The sequence below is a fragment of the Limanda limanda genome, chromosome 5, assembly GCF_963576545.1.
Source record: "Limanda limanda chromosome 5, fLimLim1.1, whole genome shotgun sequence".
NCBI classification, from domain to species: domain Eukaryota; kingdom Metazoa; phylum Chordata; class Actinopteri; order Pleuronectiformes; family Pleuronectidae; genus Limanda; species Limanda limanda.
The window spans coordinates 25,088,946-25,104,388 of NC_083640.1; the positions used below are offsets into that span (position 1 = coordinate 25,088,946).

Below are 15,443 nucleotides of genomic sequence, written 5' to 3' on the forward strand. Positions count from 1 at the left end.
TGCATCAGCAGAGAATGTGTTGAGTGATGTGACAGATGCAGCTTTGTGATGGAGGATATTGATCTTTCTGTAACGATCATCAGGCCTCACAGGTGCAAGGGTACCTGTAGAAACTCTTCCCGTCAGGATAGAAAAGATTTTAAACAACGTGGAGCTTTAAAAAGAATCAAACATGATCCCACATGATTCAGGATTCCTCTCAAAAGCAAAGGAATTTGGGACTTTCGATATCTGGAAAGCTGTATTGTTGTGACATCAGTCTGATGGGTTTTTTTTTTTGCCCCTTCTCTCTCTGCCAGACGAACGCCATCAGGACGTGCAAGTACAACTTCTTCACCTTCCTACCTCTCAACCTGTTTGAGCAATTCCAGAGGATCGCAAACGCCTACTTCCTTTTTCTGCTGGTGCTCCAGGTGAGCAAAACAAACGCACACACACAGAAGCCGGCGAGCAGATTTCATAGATAAGCATTAAAAAAAGGGCCTTTTTTGCAACACACACAGATGCTCTGAGCTAAATTATAAGATGTGTTTCTCATCTCATACACAGTGTTAACTCAAAATGTCTCTGGAATGATGTGAAACCATCAGGGAAAATCTGTGTCACACGTACACGCGGCTCAACACCACTCGCCCACAGCTCTCACAGTCAAGCTGAACAGGATATGGGCAAATTAAGTGCAAAAATAGAGGAAGTGTAACGTAGCGTTCAGGAAGTTGCTTCATCGTGTGAACGGTCACGTTGCACCGCAGATAGACGAGAAGCAACTGGAGCTCTGCAGCAAATTGACACCAGAGATGCTTTTTTACTATTTATTTATGTTGCTTATACCATCTTATCAGGTCTTTTACTTTTAGTAAAACAACACAAACAGCTCCCATGTCTTATGGTTTAATACAAACTTCAGTGAAATTGAGGGGAAATTAGTTGAGATATGCTGCAAACAAAGGAAAACCTTTATTTGTTACAAGGTTTCAAGGGGCTTCACAAAAATCCATTGCAAAGAATGGATGAACTAAAATAGAAGGATTTCAATGAAGTTTAATTTTAAGCACCAAATCATAACATAATAGGTCAAGACTTTAAATATAGAGAAAACCAACATTTCTTGCAATGAGCAGCACTTTGGTGACTGGAACTGGAACTGAAAGATGGAACCAGACCTCACAAAGTGACTCTACCAATGTGATAATCATATGAGTGTTTGTGTTTGTGTGTGTGTGTGTGTGTGTGTGTGTGTGTGTGTGTGTGTGTGTGTGTGTGTGTGTGTGTGTGTGTGTGTGTGTGTGTGTGTGTGTGTGTGTGTGTGTGTGTGTGTGTGTGTGTGTGTGTGTTCTTCAGGTGATTCCTGAGATTTCCTCTCTGTCCTGGTTCACCACAGTCGTGCCTCTGGTCCTCGTGCTGTCGGTGACGGCAGCCAAAGATGCTACCGATGACATCGTAAGAACATTTTACCTTCAAAATGTCACCTTCAAACAAAATGTGCTTTTTTTTCAGCTTCATTGGGAGTTGACATAATGAACAGAGGATTTAAACCCGAGCTGAACTGCAGTGACGATGGGATCAACTCCCGGCTCTGCTACATATCATTAAAACAATATCCCGGCCATGTGAATCTTATGCAAACACACGCTGTCCTCAGCAGGGAAAACATGTGACCTCATTCTCAGTTGCCTTTGTAATGTCGCTGTGTGTTATCAGTCAAACACACATTCGTTCATTCACACAAATCGTTTATAGCCCGGTTAACGTCAGAATAAAGTCGATGTGGATCAACGTCTGCTAACTGAAAAACAAGTGACTTGATTCATGTTTTCCGGAGGAGTTACTTCTGTAGAAGTGTTGCTCAACAGATATATGGAGATGTTGCCATATAAGTCTGGTTAAACGACAAAAACTATGGCATTGGGAGTTCTTAAAAGCCCCCCCACCCCCACAGCCGACCTTTAGTGGGAGTTTTTCTTTGAGTTAATGGACAAACTGTTTTTCTTTCATCACTTTCTGAGGAAAACAGACTAAACAAACTGTGTCCTACCTCTAAAACAATGAGAGGGAAAAGAGTTTTCACTCTGGCTTCAACAAGTGTGTGTGTGTCTGTGTGTGTGTCTGTGTGTGTGTGTGTGTGTGTGTGTGTGTGTCACCCAGTGACCTGATGCCAAACCACCAGGAGGAAATAAGTGATGTAGTGAGTTAACCATTAGCTCAAGGAGGAGAACAAGAGTGTTTTTGTTTGGGCAGCGGTTGCGGTGAACGGGCGCCGGTAACCATCTGTGTCCTGGGTGAGGTCACCGGGTTAAAAATTCAAACACTCACCATGAAGTCAACATGTGTGTGTTTGTGTTGTTGTCTCCAGAATCGTCACCGGAGCGACAATCAAGTCAACACCCGAAAGGCCCAAGTTCTTATTGATAGAAAGTGAGTATAAATGTGTATTTATGTGCAATGCATCATGGGAAATACACCTGTCCTTGTTACCTCCTCCTTGTTAAACACATTCTGAACATTGTGTTAATAAAATTCTGCATTCATCCAAATATTTGTGTGTTTGTGGGGAGGCCATAATTTCCCTCAGATAACTTTCTCTACCTTTATTTTGAAAAGTCACAGTTCAATCAATGTAAAGTAGTCATACTAAGACCATTTTTAACAATGGAATTACGTCTATATACAGCATCCGTCACATACAAATCAAATAAAATAAATATTTCAGATAGCAGACTTCAGGTCAACAGGATACAAAACAAGCGCTCCTCACCATCCTGCAGCTGCTTCCTGTGGCGTTCCTGGAAAGATTATTTAACACACAGGGAATAAACAGATTCAGGACAATACAATTCAAATATACATAAACAAGTCAAAACTAACCACAGAGAACCAGCAGGTCCCAGTGTCTAAATGTGAAATGAGGAGGAGGCAGAAGAAAAGTTTATTGTTCTTTATTTATCAAAATTTTATTTATCAGTTTATCTCCACAAGTGAAGATCTAACAGTTGCTTCAAACCTCCGTGTTTCCAGGCACAGAATCGAGGTGGAGAAATAACTGATAATAATGTAATACACTCATCGAGCACTTTATTAGGAACACCTGGACTCCTCCTTCACCATGCAGTTACTCAGTCAGCCAATCACGTGGCAGCAGTGCAGTGTATACAAATCCAGCAGCAGCTTCACTTACTGTTCACATCAAACATAAGAATAAAGATAATAGTGTGATTTACATGAGGAACCAGCCTCGTACCTGACGTCTGTTTCCTGCTCTCAGGCTGCGGAGCGAGAAGTGGAAGGACGTGCAGGTGGGCGACATCATCAAGCTGGAAAACAACCAGTTTGTCACTGTGAGTCACTACAAAATAAAAGCTTCTACATTCATTTTATAAGCAATTTATTGATCTTTAAAAAGAATCATCTCAGGGCGGCTTACATCTTAATCTTTGTATTTTCTAGAATGTAAATTTAAATTTTATAATTGACAGAAATCACTGCATTTGCTTTGTATTCATGGTATCTTATGTATAACACTGTTTTGTATAGTTTCACACACTTTGCCTTGGTGTTTGTTTTGTTCATCAGAATAACAAACTGGCATCATGTTTGATTTCAGGCCGACCTCCTGTTGCTCTCCAGCAGTGAACCACTCAACCTGGTTTACATCGAGACAGCAGAGCTCGACGGGTCAGTCTGGCTTCTTTGTGTTGGAATTACACTATGTGTGTAGTAATAATAACACACATTCATAGATCAAAATCCTCTAAATGTGCCTGATATTCTTATTCTCATCAAGATCCATGAATTATATATGAAATCAGTAGAAATGTCCCAAAAATGGAATCTCGCAATGTTAGAGAAAGTTATGAAAACAAACAAACCAATAACACACATTTTCATTGTGTGGTTCTGTTCTTCCTTTTATCACTGTTCACTTATGTTTTTCCATTTTGTCTTCATCCCCTCTTCCTCCTCTTCTTCGTTTCCTCCCGTCTTCCGCAGAGAAACCAACCTGAAGGTGAGGCAGGCTCTGCCCGTCACAGGAGACCTGGGGGACGACATTGAAAAACTGGCTGACTTCAATGGTATCATTTAAAAAACTGCAGTAATCCCATTTGAGCTGGAGTTGTGTGTTTCTCGTTCTCTAACCCGTCTCCTCTCTCTGACCCGAAGGCGAGGTGCGATGTGAAGCTCCCAACAATCGCCTGGATCGCTTCACGGGAACTCTGACCTACGCCGGGCAGAAGTACTCGCTGGACAACGAGAAGATCCTGCTGCGCGGCTGCACCCTGAGGAACACCGAGTGGTGCTTCGGCCTGGTGCTGTTCGGAGGTGAGCGGGGGGTTTAACAGACAAGGACACGTTCTAATAATGAAACTTATAGAAACTGTGAATAATATGTAGAGAGACTTTACTCGTCTCTTCTTCGGTTCCGTTTGGCTCGCAGGTCCAGAGACGAAGCTGATGCAGAACTGTGGGAAGAGCACGTTCAAGAGAACCAGTATCGATCGTCTGATGAACGTCCTCGTCCTCTGTGTGAGTCGGCTTGAGATGATGTCATCGATTAAGCTGCTTATTGTTAAATCAGACATTATGGTTTATTTGGAATATACAGATCGATTCGGCCGTGAACCAGAGCAGCGAGAGGAAGATACATAGAAACTTTGAAGTTATCAAACTAATATCAATAGAAAATATCAGGATTATGGAAAACTAAAACTAAATTAGAAAATATATTGGATCACTCACATTCAGGACTATTTATTGTTTATTTATTACTTTTACAGTTTTAAGCTGTACGCTGTATATTGTTGTGATACATGTGAGGATAATCACTGATGCTTTTACACAAATGGATTTCATAATGGATAAATAAATTAAGTAGGTTTACACATTCAAAGAATTTGCTGTGGTGTGTTTATGCATAAGCACATATATAAAATAGGGAACAATAAAAAATATGATAACTACTCAGAGAAAACCATATATTTGTACAATTTGAAGTATGTGCAGTATAATTGGTATTGGCCACAATATTTTCAAGTATCAAAGGTAAGGACAATAAGTTATTTGAATTAAATTGAATGGAATTGATATGAATGTTTCCATCAGACATTTTAGATTTTTGAATTCAAATTAGAACAGGTTCTAAGTTTTCTTTTACTTACTAACTCTAGTTCTAGAAATATGTGTTTGTATGATCTTCATCTCCAGTTCTCCCTCTGAAGTCCACGTCTCCCTCTCCGTCCTCTCCCTGCAGATCTTCGGCTTCCTCGCCTTCATGTGCACCGTCCTGGCGATAGGAAACTTGTTCTGGGAGATGAACGAGGGCTCCCAGTTCACCGTCTTCCTGCCGAGGCAAAAGGACACCCATGCCGGTTTCTCCGCCTTCCTCACCTTCTGGTCCTACGTCATCATCCTCAACACGGTGGTTCCCATCTCGCTCTACGTCAGGTAACAGCACGTGTGAAGGTTCTGTTGATGCAGTTAAGGTATCAAGGAACAGAGCTTGGGTGGAAAGCCGTTCAGTAGTTTTTGCGTAACAAACCAACAGAAAGGGGCAAAAACAAGACTGATTCTCCTTCTAACCCGTCTTCCAACATCTTGTTCGGCAGTGTGGAGATCATTCGGCTCGGGAACAGCTTCTACATCGACTGGGACAGGAAGATGTACTACGCTCGCAGCGACACCCCCGCCGAGGCTCGGACCACCACCCTGAACGAGGAGCTGGGTCAAATCAAATACATCTTCAGTGACAAGACGGGGACGCTCACTCAGAATATCATGACTTTCAACAAGTGCTCCATCAATGGCAAATCCTACGGTGAGAATCCAGACGTTTTTTTCCTTTGGTGGATTCCACTTCTGTGTTTCTGAGCGTATCAGAAAACTGGAGATAAATAGGTTCCTCACCAACACAAATAGCTAAAGAGAAAGTAAACAATCTTAAGTGGGGTTGTAAATATTTTATCTGGGTGCATTCATTTAATTAGGAGTTCCCCAGGGAATATTCTTGGACCCCTTAATTAAATGTTTCTCCACCATAGACATATTTAAACTGTAGACCCACATGTCTTCTCAGGCTGAGGTTGTTTTAGTCCTCTTTTAGCATTTAATTAAATTTAATCAAATTTGAATTCATTTTATGCTTGTTTATGTTAATTCTTCTCTTTTTATTTCTATTTTGCAGCACTTAGGTTTCAAATGTGCTTTGTAAACAAACTTAGAAGAAAAGAAAAAACAAAGTGTTGATTCATCACTTTCTTCTTCTTTGCAGGAGACGTGTTCGACTACTCCGGACAAAGACTAGAAGTTTCTGACGTGAGTTAAACTGGTGATGTAAATACCTCGACTATAAGAAGTCAGGTTGTTTGTCATTTGTTCTGCAGCCCTCGTGTGATTGGCTGATGTTTTTATTCTTTATATCTGCTTCAGGTTAAAATAAGATAAGTTTATTTAGTAAGTTTTTCTCTCAGATAACGACTGTATTCCTCTACAAGGAATCTACAAAAAATATGTGCTGTCACAAAATCATTGATAAGAGTTATTTCATTGGATTACATCAAATTAGATGTTTTCTTTGGAAGAGATTCAAGTGGATCATTATTCTTACACTTCCAGATCCCTTGTATTAGGCACAAGTAGGGAGGTGGAGAGAGTAAAGACGTCTTCTGTTGTCTCTCCAGCTGACGGAGAAGGTGGACTTCTCCTTCAACCCTCTGGCAGACCCCCGCTTCGTGTTCCACGACCACGCGCTGGTGGAGGCCGTGAAGCTGGAGAACCCGGAGGTCCATGACTTCTTCAGGCTGCTGAGTCTCTGCCACACCGTCATGGCTGAGGAGAAGAAGGAAGGTGAGTCGGCATCCAGGACGTCCCTCTTTTATATTTGTGTTTATTAGGATTATCTAGGTCTGTATGTATTTCTATTTGTGATTGGAGCAACTGTAGTAAAATCTAGGTTCCTTCAGGAATCAATAACGTACTTCTGATTCTGTAAAAATCTTAAGTTGGCATTAAAATTTCAGTAATTGGGTTTCTTACAAAGCTTCAGACTACGTTCAAGAAAAGAATAGAATAAAGGAAGGAGAGTCATGACAAATGAAAACTAAGTGTTCTTCCCCTGCAGGCGAGCTGCTCTACCTGGCCCAGTCTCCAGATGAGGGAGCTCTGGTAACAGCAGCCAGAAACTTTGGTTTCGTCTTCCGCTCTCGAACGCCGGACAGCGTTTCCATCGTGGAAATGGGTCGGCAGCGCAGCTACGAGCTCCTGAACATCCTGGACTTCAACAACGTCCGCAAGAGGATGTCTGTCATAGGTACAAAATCATATACATATCAAAATTAGTTTGATTTCTCATTTAAATGTTGGTGAGCTCACTCTCTTCACTTTGTTCTCCTGTGTAAATGTTTGTGTTTTTACTTGTGTTCACAGTTCGGAGTCCGGAGGGGAAACTCTCTCTCTACTGTAAAGGTGCCGACACGATCATCTACGAGAGGCTGCATCAGTCCTGCAGCAAACTGATGGAAGTCACCACAGAGCAGCTGAACGTAAGGAAGTGTGTCAGCGTGTTGTCTCAAAGTGTTCATGTGTTCGACAGGCCTGAGAGTAAATACACAATCTCCTTCAGTATAAAAAGTTTGGATCTGTGAAGCTTTGTTTCCTGATCTGCAGGAGTTCGCAGGCGAGGGTCTGCGGACGCTGGTGCTGGCCTACAAGGATCTGGATGAGGAGTATTTCAACGAGTGGAAACAGCGGCAACATGAGGCCAGCACGACGATGGACGACCGGGAGGGAAAACTGGACCAGCTGTACGAGGAGATCGAGAAGGATCTGCTGGTAAAGAGCCCAAAACACACAACTGGATTTCTATTAAACAAAGCTTTTGATGATGATGAAGATGATGATGATGATGATGTGTGTCCAGCTGCTTGGAGCAACAGCCATAGAAGACAAGTTACAGGACGGAGTCCCTCAGACTATAGAGCAACTCTCCAAAGCCGACATCAAAATATGGGTTTTGACTGGTGACAAGCAAGGTAACTTCAAATATGATTTGAATTTCATTTATACAATTTGGGATATAATACAACTTTATATAACCTTTTTACATGGAAACAAGATGAGGAGATTATTTTCCTGTTTCATCAACTATAGTTTTTAGTATTTCAAGTATTTCAGAATTGTGGTTATTGTTTCGCTAACGTTTTTAATTTGTGTCGCAGAAACGGCTGAAAACATCGGTTTCTCGTGCAACCTGCTGCGAGAGGAGATGAACGAGATCTTCACCGTCTCAGGCAACTCCCCCGAGGACGTCCAAGAGGAACTGAGGTCAGTGTTCTCAAAATAACAATAATGGAACTCAGACTGACCGTGAGAATCTGAGCCACAAGCTGATTGTGAAGCGTTTCCACGGATTCATCCACTTTTTATTTTCTTGCGGTGCAGAAAGGCCCGAATCTCCATGAACCCAGATGCAGTGGATTCGGTGTTGCTGCCGGGAAGGAGTCTGGTGAAAGGAGTGATGATGGACGAGGAGGTGAACGGAGAACACGGCCTGGTCATCAATGGCCACAGCTTGGTACGGAACCTTTATTATTACCATACAGTTATGAAATGTTCAGCAGTCATGTAATCCCTGCCTCATCATCACGCTCCTCTTCCTCTGCCGTGGTCCCTCAGGCTTACGCCCTGGAGCGCAGCCTGGAGCTGGAGTTCCTGCGCACGGCGTGCATGTGTAAAGCAGTGATCTGCTGCAGGGTGACTCCTCTGCAGAAGGCACAGGTGGTGGAGCTGGTCAAAAAGTACAAGCAGGTGGTGACACTGGCCATCGGAGACGGAGCCAACGACGTGAGCATGATCAAAGGTACCAGCAGGGGCAGCAGAGAGCTTCATGGGATGGAAATGTATAGAATCTCCCTCCACTAAGTTTTAAGGTGGAAACATAACCTAATCTTTCTCAGGAGCTGGTGGAGACCAAACTAAAGTTTCCTCAGACAGGTGTAAAAAGATGCGTGACCTTCCTTCGTGTTCTCTTCCCAGCGGCTCACATCGGCGTGGGCATCTCGGGTCAGGAGGGGATGCAGGCGGTGCTGTCCAGCGACTTCTCCTTCGCCCAGTTCAGTTTCCTGCAGCGCCTCCTGCTGGTGCACGGCCGCTGGTCCTACCTGCGCATGTGCAAGTTCCTGCGCTACTTCTTCTATAAGAACTTCACCTTCACCTTCGTCCACTTCTGGTACGCCTTCTTCTGCGGCTTCTCTGCACAGGTGAGAGGACGGAGAGACAATAATGCTATTTATTGTCTTATTTTCTTTACGTGTATACTTCCTTTTATACCCTTTTTTTATTTATATTTTTACTAGGGCTGGGCAACGATTAAAAGTTTTAATCGAGTTAATCGCATGATTTCCCTGATTAATCACGATTAATCGCATATGTATACGCAAAATCCAATAATGAATTAAAAAGTAGTGTATAGCATACTTTTATTTGTAATGTTCTGCCATATGAACGAAAGTGCCATAACATTTGTTGTGCAAACACTTTTAACGTCAGCATTTAATACAGTAGCAGTTAAATAAAATATTCAGTGTAAACCTCAACTTAACAATGTTATCAAAGCAAATACAAAATTAAAGCTCAAGGCCACTGCCAGGTCATTAATGTTATCCTCTTCGTTATGAAAAATGTATACTCCTCCCTGCGTCTAACGTAGTCTGCCGAAGCCTCGCTCCGCTCGCTGTTTCGTTGAATGATTTGCTTATATCAACTGTGTGTTTTGCATTCAGGTGATATTTTAGACTTGAAGTACTCCGGTGATAAGAAAATTCACCTTGGCAGTGGCTACAAATAACTTTGGTTCTGTCGACTCCGCCGTCTGGAAGGACTTTAAAATTAAAATGGCCATGTAAAGCTCGGTACCTTTATCCATGGTTGTTTATCCGCCAATTATTTTCTTTTTTCCGGTTCCGCAGCAGTCAGCAACAGACTTTCACAAAATAAAAGCCTGACTTTCACAATAAAACAATAAATGATCAAACCTGAGTTAATGCGAGATAAAATAATTAGTTGAGTTAAATAAGTGATGAGTTAACTCGTAATTAACTAGTTAACTTGCCCAGCCCTAATTTTTACAGTTGTATATTTCTATTGTTGTATATTTGTGTAGAATGTCATGTTTAGACAAACATGTTTTAAGAGCATGAAATAGATGTAACAACTCTTTTATTTTATATTATTTAAATACTAGCATGTTCACATTGTGTAGACACCTGTGCACCATGATGTTTTAGCAAATGCTGTCTGGTTTTACAAAATTATTTTCCAAAGAGAAATGTAGATAAGGTCAATCTACCTTTGTTGTGTTACTAAGATTAAACCAGTTGTTGAAATATTCTCCTCTGATTTTGTTGTTTTTGTTGACTCCGCAGACAGTGTACGATGAGTGGTTCATCACACTTTACAACCTGGTGTACACAGCACTACCTGTGCTGGGGATGAGTCTGTTTGATCAGGTAACAGTGTGATGTGTGTGTGTTTATGTGTTAGTGCCTGAAACCAACAAGGATGTAACTTTAATATCTCTGTATTATCACCTATACGTACATTTGAGCTCAAGGTGTTTTATGAGTATTATTTAGACGGATATAAACATGAAGCTCAAATAACAAGAATTTCATCTCTGCAGTTTTTATGACTTTTTTTTCAGATGACTTTAGTATCTGTCACATAAAGAAACTTAAAAACACCCATTTAAATTTGACTGGAACATCTCCATCTGTATCGCCCCCTGGTGGCTGGTTACAGCACAAGTCATACTCCTCCTCCATGTTAGCAGACGTGACGTGGACCATCAAACAATCTAAGTAGACGTTACATAAATGTTTGTAAAGATGTTTAAAGTCCAAAAGGTTCTGGAGATATCGTGTTCACTAGGCTAAAAATATGCATTGTGAGGTCACAGTGACCTTGACCTTTGACCACCAAAGGTCCTGAGGTATCTAGTAGGACGGACAGACTACACAGAAACCTAATTACCATTATCTCCCCCTGCTGGTCAGGATGTGAACGACGTGTGGAGTTTCCAGCACCCTCAGCTCTACGTCCCCGGTCAACTCAACCTCTACTTCAGCAAGAAGGCCTTCTTCACATGTGCCCTGCACAGCGGCTACAGCTCCCTGGTGCTCTTCTTCATCCCCTACGCCGCCATGCACAACACGGTGAGGGACGATGGGAAGGACGTCGCCGACTACCAGTCCTTCGCCCTCCTCACCCAGACGTGTCTGCTGTTCGCCGTCAGCATCCAGGTTTGTTCTTTGGATAATTTTATCCTCTGCACTTGTGTCAGGCGTTGGTTAAAAGCATCTGATTCCTCTGTGCGTCTGAAGCTGGGGCTGGAGATGTCTTACTGGACGGCGGTGAACACCTTCTTCGTTCTGGGAAGCCTGTTCATGTACTTTGGCGTCACCTTCACCATGTACAGTAACGGCATGTTTCTCACGGTGCCATCGGCTTTTCCCTTCATAGGTGAGTGGGAGACGCACAGTTCCATGTTCCATTTATCTGCTTCCTAAGAAAAGCGTTGCTCATATTTCTATCAGGTTAATCCGGAGTAATGGTGACGATTCAAATGAGTTGAATTTTACTGACAAATGCAGCATCTAAATTTAGTTTAGTGTGTTTGCACAGGGCAAGTACACAAAGGTTTAACTAAAACAAATATGAAAACTCTCTTAAATATACTGTCATCTTTATTGAAAGTTTGCATCAAATGTTTCATTAGCCTCTTTGTCCTTTTTTCATGAATTGTTAGACTTGCTGAATTATTAATTATTAAAGTTTGGTAATTTTACAGTTTTTTTATTTTGGCAGCATTTTAATACAATTATGTGGACAAAATAAACAGTGGTGCCTCGTGTGGGGAATTAAAAAAAGATCCTGATTGATGAGATTGTTTTACATATCTCACCTTGCACATGAAATGAATGATAGTAAAGTAAACAGCCCTTCGTCTGATCTATCCGTTCTTTTCAATCTTCAATGCTAAAAATTTTAACTTTTTGTCCTGTTGATGTTTGGTACTGTAATATTCATGTTTAAAGTTTGATGGGTCAGAGTGTAAACACAGAATCGTGTGTGTGTATCCAGGAACAGCCCGTAACTCTCTGAATCAGCCCAACGTCTGGCTGACGATCCTCATCACCTCCACTCTGTGCGTCCTCCCCGTGATCACCTACCGCTTCCTGTTGATTCAGCTCTGCCCCACCATCAATGACAAGGTACTAGTCGACCACACACAGTTAAAGAAAACAGGACCCACATCTAACTCACTGGATAGTTTCTGCTTACGTACTCGAAAGGCCCCAATTCATGGGAACTGCAGTTTAAAGGAGACATTTAAGGTTTTCATGCTCTAATGTCCAGAAAACACATCACTTTGCTCAGACTGTCTACTGCTGCAGCTCCTCTCTTCAGCCTCTGTCTGAAACACTTGGGTTTAGCTCCTTGTGATTGGTGGGGTGCACTATGCAAATGTAGAACCATCAGCCGGGCATTGAACCTCCGACCTTGTGGTTGGTGGACGACCCGCTCTTCTCCCTGTGTGCCTCTCTAATATTCTGTCGTTATCTGACAAACTTCCAGGTGATGTTCAAGGTGAGACAGACCAAAGCGACTCCTCCCCCTCTTCCTCGCCGCGCCCGCATCCGTCGCACCAGCACCCGCCGCTCAGGCTACGCCTTCTCGCATGCGCAGGGCTACGGGGACCTGGTGACATCAAGGCGCTTCCTGCGGCGTCCAGCTTTGTCGGGATCTTCGAGTTTAGCAAACACGGGTCGCACTACCATGGGCTTCAGTCCAATGGGACGGTCGGCCGGATACAGCCCGACGGGACGTCCCCAGAATGTCAGGGTCCAGGATGTGGAGGTGACGTCGCTTCAGATGTACAGTACTATCAGAGACCCCGCCCCCTGACGGACAGGGGAGAACATCTGGGAGCAGGAACTGGACCATGTGAATGTCAGAAGTGTTTGAACTCACTTTTCTACTTTGGTTACCATGAAGAGCTCTCTCAGACTTTTCCAGAGAAGTTCATGTTGAAGATTTTCCAAAGTCCATCTCATCTACACAGACACGGTTTGAGAAGCGTCTGCTCTGAACCTTTTATTTTGTAAAATAACGTGCTGGCTTTTATTTTGTGTAAAGGAACTGCAGCAACATGTGTAGCCTCCTCTGACGGATCAACCGTGTTCATGTCAAACACGTCTCCTGTAAGTGAGAGACAGATGTGAAATGACACTAGACACATGTCTCCAGATGTTTACAGACTCCTCAGCCTTTGCTAACCAGGAGAATCCAGATCCACAGCAGGGTTCTGGAAACAGGAAATAACCAGCAGAGCCATGTGGAAGGGGACACGCTCATTTTTATACCCTAAGTGTCTTTTCTTAAAACTCTGGAAGCTGAATGAGCAGTCAGCACTTTGCCAGATAATAACCAAATGTCCAAGAGTTTATAAAAGTTGTTTTTCTCTGTGGCAGCAGGATTCAGCTCCAGCATTGTGGGACCATCCAGCTTTAGGACTTTTATTCAAACCGTATGTTTTTTTTTCACTTCTTCTCTGAGCTGGAAGAATTTTATGAAACCCAATGGACGAATTTATGAAGATGAAACATAACTGCATGGCAGAAGAGCTTGAATTACATTAATTAAAAAAATGGGGTTTTTAAATTATAATAATTTAGCATCATTGCCACAATGTAACGAGACATACTTTAGATTTTAAGCCTTTATTTAAGCGATGAAAAAAAAGCCAGTATTACTGCAACAGAGAAGGGAATTTAGCATGAAAGTCTTCTGCTTGATGTGGTTATGGTGGAGCCTTAAAAAAACAACAACTAAATAAAAAGAGACTATTATTGCCACTTAAAAGGAAAAGTCCTCGGAGGACAATTCTAATGTGTCATTTAAAGGGAGAATATCACAAAAGCCGCCTCTTTAGTGGAGGAGGAAATGTTTGGTAGCGGTCGACCGTGAGGTTGTCGTCGGTTACACCTGCGTGATATTCAAAGAGGTTTTATACTTTCTCAAGAAACAATGGGATTGGTTGAAGATTTTGGATCCAGAGGGAGTGAAACTCCAGCGAGCACAGGTTGTTCTTGCTTTTTAATCATGTTTTCTTACTCTTTTAATCATTAAATTATGACTTTTAACTTCTGTATCAATATGGCCCTTATACTCCATTTTATGCCAAGTTAATCAGCTCTTTATATAAATCTTTTTGTAGAGATTCTCCGTCGCCAAGTGAAAAACATTTCTGCTCAATAATTCAAACCCCTGCAGGCAGATGTTTTTAGAGGGATCATTACACCCCCACATCCTCTAAACTTGTTTCTGCTCCGTGTATTAATACAACACTTTATAGAACCAGTATTTAACTTATCTACCCATAAAGCCTGTATTTGATTAAAGTATCTTATGCAGTGCAGTTTGTAAAAGATTCAAGTCTGCAGTGCTGCACATGGAGGCCTCCAGATCATGTTTGGATCCAATTACTGTCGCTCAGAACCTGCACCAGATTGTGCCTCCCATGCACCTTGAGTTTCTGCTTCAGCAGCTTTTAGCCTCTTGGTTTGATCTTGCCTGCAAATGTTGGAAACTAGAAAAGAAGAATTCCCCCATTAAACAGCAGAGAGGTGACCTGGCTGTGTAGTAACTCATTTGCAGTGCAGACTTCAGAATGTAATGCAAAATTCAAAAACACAGAAGCTGCCTTAAATTTAAACGCAAAGGGATTTATTTCCCTTACATGGAAACAATAATGACAAGAATGTCAAGAATGTATAACAGAAAATAAGCAAATAAAAAATCCTTGTATGTAACAGTCAAGGTTAAGTGATGATTGTATGTTAGGAAAGGAAACATTATTGTACAAGGTAAGTGTTTTTATATCAGCAGCTGGACATATGAGTCTTTAATTTATTATGTGATGTGTTGAGGTTTCTGAAAGACTCCAAATGGAATTGGTTCAATAATTGAACAATATTTGATATTTGCCCACATTTATTTTTTTTCTCTGTGCCTCATTGTGTCCATATATGCAACTTCTGGTTTTATTCACTCACAGTTTAAAGGAAATCATTGCAACAGCCTGTTGGAGCAGGTTCAGTGTTTTTATCTGAATCTGAATTATTCTTTTTAATGCTTTGTGTGTCACTGTTAACTCTAAACTGTTAAACAATCGGATGCTGGAGTTCAGTGTATGTGAAGCTGGTTCACACCAACGACTGCTCCTTTCATTTTGTACTGTAAAGTGTTCTTCATGGGAAATATTTCATAGTTTGAATATGCAGAAGAAAGTACATGTTGTAGCATCTTTTGTAAAAACTGTTGCTAGTTTTGTAGATCGTCCGGTTTTGTGTCAGATTTTCATGTCACTGCAAACACACAATCACATGGGGGGG

The 15,443-nt window shown here is 41.9% G+C and overlaps 1 protein-coding gene across 1 annotated transcript in view; it reads left to right on the forward strand.

The window, feature by feature from the left end:
* Positions 1-15,443, forward strand: part of LOC133002300 (phospholipid-transporting ATPase ID-like) — a 25,969-nt gene extending 10,526 nt beyond the window's left edge. Inside the window, exons 4-28 of the mRNA XM_061072080.1 lie at positions 300-413; positions 1,342-1,440; positions 2,354-2,415; positions 3,263-3,335; positions 3,602-3,672; positions 3,988-4,070; positions 4,159-4,317; positions 4,433-4,521; positions 5,246-5,439; positions 5,601-5,809; positions 6,263-6,306; positions 6,672-6,837; positions 7,112-7,300; positions 7,417-7,532; positions 7,657-7,821; positions 7,910-8,021; positions 8,208-8,313; positions 8,431-8,563; positions 8,665-8,848; positions 9,025-9,248; positions 10,413-10,496; positions 11,043-11,288; positions 11,370-11,508; positions 12,130-12,260; positions 12,625-15,443. Of these exons, the coding sequence (XP_060928063.1) occupies positions 300-413; positions 1,342-1,440; positions 2,354-2,415; positions 3,263-3,335; positions 3,602-3,672; positions 3,988-4,070; positions 4,159-4,317; positions 4,433-4,521; positions 5,246-5,439; positions 5,601-5,809; positions 6,263-6,306; positions 6,672-6,837; positions 7,112-7,300; positions 7,417-7,532; positions 7,657-7,821; positions 7,910-8,021; positions 8,208-8,313; positions 8,431-8,563; positions 8,665-8,848; positions 9,025-9,248; positions 10,413-10,496; positions 11,043-11,288; positions 11,370-11,508; positions 12,130-12,260; positions 12,625-12,954 (3,522 nt within the window). The 3' untranslated portion in view covers positions 12,955-15,443. The remainder of the gene's footprint in view (positions 1-299; positions 414-1,341; positions 1,441-2,353; positions 2,416-3,262; positions 3,336-3,601; positions 3,673-3,987; positions 4,071-4,158; positions 4,318-4,432; positions 4,522-5,245; positions 5,440-5,600; positions 5,810-6,262; positions 6,307-6,671; positions 6,838-7,111; positions 7,301-7,416; positions 7,533-7,656; positions 7,822-7,909; positions 8,022-8,207; positions 8,314-8,430; positions 8,564-8,664; positions 8,849-9,024; positions 9,249-10,412; positions 10,497-11,042; positions 11,289-11,369; positions 11,509-12,129; positions 12,261-12,624) is intronic.